The sequence below is a fragment of the Atta colombica genome, unplaced genomic scaffold (assembly GCF_001594045.1).
Source record: "Atta colombica isolate Treedump-2 unplaced genomic scaffold, Acol1.0 scaffold239, whole genome shotgun sequence".
NCBI lineage: Eukaryota > Metazoa > Arthropoda > Insecta > Hymenoptera > Formicidae > Atta > Atta colombica.
In genome coordinates this window covers 684,034-690,002 of record NW_017259337.1, presented here as the reverse complement: position 1 = coordinate 690,002, position 5,969 = coordinate 684,034, and the positions used below count along the sequence as shown (strand labels likewise).

At 31.4% G+C, this 5,969-nt stretch overlaps 1 protein-coding gene across 16 annotated transcripts in view; it reads right to left on the bottom strand.

The window, feature by feature from the left end:
* Positions 1–5,969, bottom strand: part of LOC108688810 (tropomyosin) — a 41,024-nt gene that overhangs the window by 15,619 nt on the left and 19,436 nt on the right. For all 16 annotated transcript variants that reach the window (XM_018195242.1, XM_018195241.1, XM_018195240.1 and 13 more), the window contains one exon: positions 246–379. In XM_018195242.1, the coding sequence (XP_018050731.1) occupies positions 246–379 (134 nt within the window). The remainder of the gene's footprint in view (positions 1–245; positions 380–5,969) is intronic.

Sequence of the window (5,969 nt, the reverse complement as noted above, 5' to 3'; positions counted from 1 at the left end):
TTACACTCGTACATTCTTATTATTATTAAAGCCATAAAAATTATATAAAATAATCATCGGAATATATTTATAATTTTATATTTAATAATTAATTTTGAACATTAATATATTTAGATATTTTTCTATTTCAATATTTTCTATCATATTTTCTACTTTGATAACTGTTCAATGCGGAGAATATACACAGAATCATTATAAATAAAAAAATTCGCAATAATTTTGTTGCGTGTATAATAAACACTTACCGTTCACTCTCATCGGCAGCTTGCGATGCCTCCGCCAGTTTGGCAGTGGCAGTGGCAAGACGCTCCTCGGATCTCTCAAGGTCCTCCTCCAACAATTGAATACGACGATTCAAAGCGGCGACTTCAGATTCGGCCTGTAACATAGAAGCAAATCCATTCCAGGTAAAATGAAAGCAAAAAAATTTGCAATTCTTAATCTTACATAATTTTAGCAGAATCATATTGCTGATCAATAATATGAGATAATGAAGAATTATTGCAATGTAAGATACATTAATAATTGAAAAAAAAAAAATAGAAACAAAAGATATAATTTAATCTAAAAAGAAAAGATCGAAATCTAAATGTATATATATATATATATTAACAAACTTTATTAAATTAGAAACAAAAAAACATACTATAATTTGACGATTTACTAAATGTTGTTATTTATATAATTTAGTTACACTTGAATTATTTAATAAATGATACAATCCATTATTGTATATATGAAAAAATAACAGCTGTTAAATTTGGAATTGAGGAGGATTTAATAAAATTATGCGAAGTAACGTAAGATCGAATGGCTGATCCGCTGTTATTGTCTGTAGTCTGTCGGCACGACGTTGCAATCAGGCGCATGTTGATGCTGGATTAGGAATGATCCGAATCCAATCCAATGCCGTTTCATGCCGAGCATGATTAGAGCTTGTCGCAACAAAGCACTAAAATGGAGATCGTAAAGATCTCTGCGTGCATACCGATGACTCCGAGGCAATCTCGTATGTTGCATTAAGCGTTGAATCGAACGGATCATCATCGTTATCGATTTCGACAAACATTTGACCCGTAAATCATGTTGCCTCATCGCTCATCGAATGATGTCAGAGTATCATGCGCAATAAACGTTTCTAAATTTCAGATTAGTGATTTACGAGCATTAATTTCGAACATTATCGATGTAATCGATAACGTTCCTGAAGTTGTAGCAATATCTCAAGCATCATAATTAAATTAGCTACAAATTATGAACAGAATACTTCCCTCAAATGTAATTAGCAAAAATTGAATTTTTATCAGGATAGTTAAATGTTAATTTTAATATAATAGATTATTGTTTTTATTCTTATAAAGAGAAAAAAGGCAATTATATTTATTACTAATAAAATGATATGATGATTTATTAAGAAAAAATTAATATACCTTAATTAATCTTATCTTAGCTTAAAGGAACTACTAATTTCAGTCATAATTTTTCAGTCATAAAAAATAATAATTTGTAACTTTATTGATGGAATTGTATGAAGCTAAGCGAAGCATGCGATTTTTACGAATGTAAATTATTTAACGGTCGATTACACATATATCCGCGTACACAATTCGAGGCCCTTGTCCTCATTAGCTGCACCTGCCTACGATTGTACTTCTAGTAAATGACCATAATTCATCCCGTGACGCAGGGAACGTTTTACAAACTTACTTTATTAGTGATGCGTGAATTTGAATTTCGGCACACCTATGTCAGTTTTATGGGGAGGCGATGTCAGTGGACTGACAGCAATGATATCACACATACCGCGTTACCACATTATTCTATTATCGCTAATATTGCTGTCACCATAATTACCCATCTTTTTATTAATTGTTTTTATTAACAAAAAATAGTGATTATTCAGATTACGTCATAATATATATTATCGAGGAAAGGCAGTATCGAGGAAATATAAAACGGCTCCTAGACGCTCAATATTATTGTACAATGTATAAAAATTATTTTATGCAAATTATCGGTGTCTTCTTTAAACAATTCAAAATAAAGTCTAAAGGCTCAATCAAATTTCCAGACAAGTAACATAAAATATTGTACAATAATAAAAAATCGAGATTAGGGCCGCTTAAAAGATGTATAGTTACAAAATGAAATAAAAAAAAATATACATATATATATATAAAATCATGTTTTAAATAAATATAAAATCTATATATATAATATTAAATTGTTTTTATTTATAAAATTGCTTAATATTTTGAAATGACTTCGCGGAAATCATGTAACATTGCGTGCACAAAACATTTATATTTGTTTCACAATTTTGCTTCTGCAACTTCGTTCGAACTTCCGCAACAAATTAATGCGAGTTCAATGATTTTGAATCGCGTCGCCACGCTGTTCCACGATGATGCGTGCACGTTCAGTGGTGCGTACACGTAAAGTTACACACGCTTTTACATTACCTTACTGACACGAACCTTGTATTCGTAGGAAATCGGCACGCCCACTCGCACTTGTGCCGAGTGGACAGGTCGTGTCACATCGACGATATCCACGGCAAGTGTTGGTAAGTGTGCCAAACTTCCGCTTCGTCCGACCCTTTCTCGTAGCCTTCCAACACGATTCATTTAATTCATCCTGCAGTCAGACCGACGTCGGTAGCGATTACAGGGATCGATGATAATTTAATAAACTGATATATTTTCAGCTTGAATCGGAATATATAGGCATTGATATGTTATCAATACGAAGGTGAGATTTTAAAGGGAAATCATTTTGTTTGTAACAAAATAATGGAATTTATTTGATAAATAGAAGAATATCTATGGAATATACTGCCTTTGCGAGAACTTTATTGGAATGTGTAGATATACAAGTTATAGATGTAAAGGAAAGTATTTTATTTTTTTGCTCTAGGAATAATTTTACGTTTACACACTTATGAATTCTATTGAATAAGATAAGATCTTAACATAAAATCATCATTAAGAATTATTCCATATTTGCCTTTTTGAAGTGCAAACGTAATCAAGTGAATCTTTCCTGAATCGAAAAGAACCGCGGTTGTATTGTTTTGTATCGCTCCTATGCTATCATGACATACGTGCTATCAAGACGGCCATTCGTTTGTAAATAAATTCGCTCAAGGCGAATGGAAGACATCGACATTTTGTTATGTAAACTTCTTAGCAATAAAGACACGGTTATTCCTAATCTCCCGAGATGGCCGAGATATCATTTTCGCGTCTATCGATCGGCCTATTGATGCGCGAACAAATCAATAAGATTTGCCTTACATCACATCCTTCCTCTATCTGAGTGATAAGCCTGTTGAATCAACTTGCGAAACGGTTCTCGCTCATCGGAATCGAGAAGAGGGAGGAAAAAAAACAGAAAAATCGCGGTGTAGCGGCAATGCACTTCGTTACTTCATGACAAAAGCGTATTAGTGCGGCCTGATCGAGTCCGTCGCAGTTGGCCTTTAAAACGTATTGCGCGCATCAGGTGCACTCTGTCGCGAATGTGCATTGGAGTCTTGTGAATTTTCATCACTGCGCCGGAAAATGTAGCATTATATCATCCCAAACGGAAATGTAGTTTTGCAGCTCAGAAGGATTGCAAAAAATTAGTTATGTTACATATATCAGATGTAATTTTATCTTCTTCTAAATTTTTTTTGCAAATTTTCTCTAAACATTCTCTCTAAAATTTTGAAAAAAAGATGAATTAGAGGATTATAAAAAACGTAAGCTGAAAGGCAAAATTGTTAACTTCTTGGCCAATCCATAAAATGTAATAAAATATAACGAGTTATCTGAATCTTATGCAATTAATAAATCTGTAATAATGAAATACTTGAGTTTCGTTCGTGTTTCCAATTACGATACTAATGCCTGCCATTGCACTTTGTACGACAGGATATTGAAACGGTTGGGAGGCTTCTTTGATACGGTCTGACAGCAAAACAAATGTATCTACATTCTACACGCAACAGAAACGATATATCCGGTCAAATTTCCATGCAAATATTTGTAAAAGTTACTTTTAACGCTACACAAACAATATTTCAACCAAAAATTAAAATATTGATAGTATAATAGAAGAAAAGATATAACTAAGATATTCAATATTTCTATTTCAAACTGATATTATATACTACATGTAATGTCCATGAAACATTTTAATATTTTGTGAAATAATATTTGCTCAAGTAAAATATATTGCAACAAGCAATCGATAAATATTAACGAAATAAAAATGTTTGTTAATTCTCAAAAAAAGATATCTTCTATAAATTAATTAAAAACCGATTTTAAATAAGTTATAATACTGATTTAAGGCAAAAGCGTAATACTTTGATTTTATGAATTACTTTATATTTTCATGATTCACTGCATTTCACGGTAGAGCACTTAATTTACATATAACTGTATGTCATTGTACCCAAACGACAATTACACAACTTTGAACTTTTGGTCGTTTAACTCATTACGTTATAATTTCAGAATGTTCACAATCAACCGGGAAAAGACTCCGTTTAAATGTTAAATAATACTTAATACAAGAAAAAAATATTTAATACAAGAATTCTTTCGTGTTTATAAAATAGCAATTGTTCAAATTTACAAATTATATCAATCAAAAGACAATTTAAAACGTCTTTCACTTACATTCTTCGATTGTCAAAAATCTCTAATAAGAGTAGCTGAAAAACGGTTTCGTACGTTTCCTAATTTAAATATTTCAATCACGCGAACCCTAGTATCCCAATTTTATTTCGACTTGTCACACTTGTTGTCAAGAGCAATTTTCCAGCGGATCTCCAATCGACTTTGACACTCGAGTAGTGCACCTTAGCGAAGAATGTGCGTTACGTCGTTTGTCAGCGAAAAAGGAGTGAGAAACGGTCAAGATTGTGATGTAAATCCGCTAAATCGAGGCTGATGAACGCTCACCAAGAGGCTTGTCTCACTTGTGCACAATTTGCTATACGTAGCTATATTTTACATAGCGTGCCTGTAAATAGGCAAAGTGATTTAATATGCTGCTATAACTTTCAAGTCCTATCCGTAATGATCTCATCATCTCGCGAAAAATTCTGGACGTCGAAATAATCATATCTATGATATAACTACACATTGCAAAATATTGGATTGTCCGGAAAGTTCGTGCCAATGTTGAAGGAAAATTGAAACGTAGAAAATTAAAATTTTAGTATACATTTATTAAATTATATAGGTTAGTCGGCACGAACTTTCCGGACAATCCAATATATATATATATATATATATATATATATCTGTGTAAAATTATTGGGTTGCACATAATTTGCCATTTGTAAAAAAATTTTTAAGATAATAATTCTTATCTAAATTTTAAATGATAAAAATAGTAAATTTCTCTTTTTGATAGTACTGTTTAAATAATATTAAATTATATTGTAATAAACTAAGATTTCCTAAATAAAAGAGCATTAATGAAAAGATAGTTCTACAAATAGAATAGAATTTTTGTTTGTGTAAGAGAATAAAATAAATGTATAAGGAATTTCTCGGAACGGAATAGGCTAGTAATTGTCCGAATATGGTAGGTAGTCTCACGGTAAGAAAAGCGGATTAAGGCGTAACAGAGGCTATTGTCCGATGAATCTTAAACTCAAGATTTAATGCATTTTTGCGTTTTATAAAGCTAGATTTATGACAGACAAACAGCGTACATGTACTTAATAAATTTTTACATGCCAATTGTACCTTGATTGTAAATTGTAAAATGATAGCTTTGAAAATAATCTTACAGAAAAGAATATAGGTTTTTTTCTTAATAATTAAATTTACTGAAGATTGTAGTTTTTTTTATACATTTTGCAATTTTATTTGCGAGTCGTGCTTATCTATTGTCATATTAATTTGCGTCAACTTATACAGTAACGCTACATGTGCAAGTAAAAACTTTCGGAAAAATATATATAT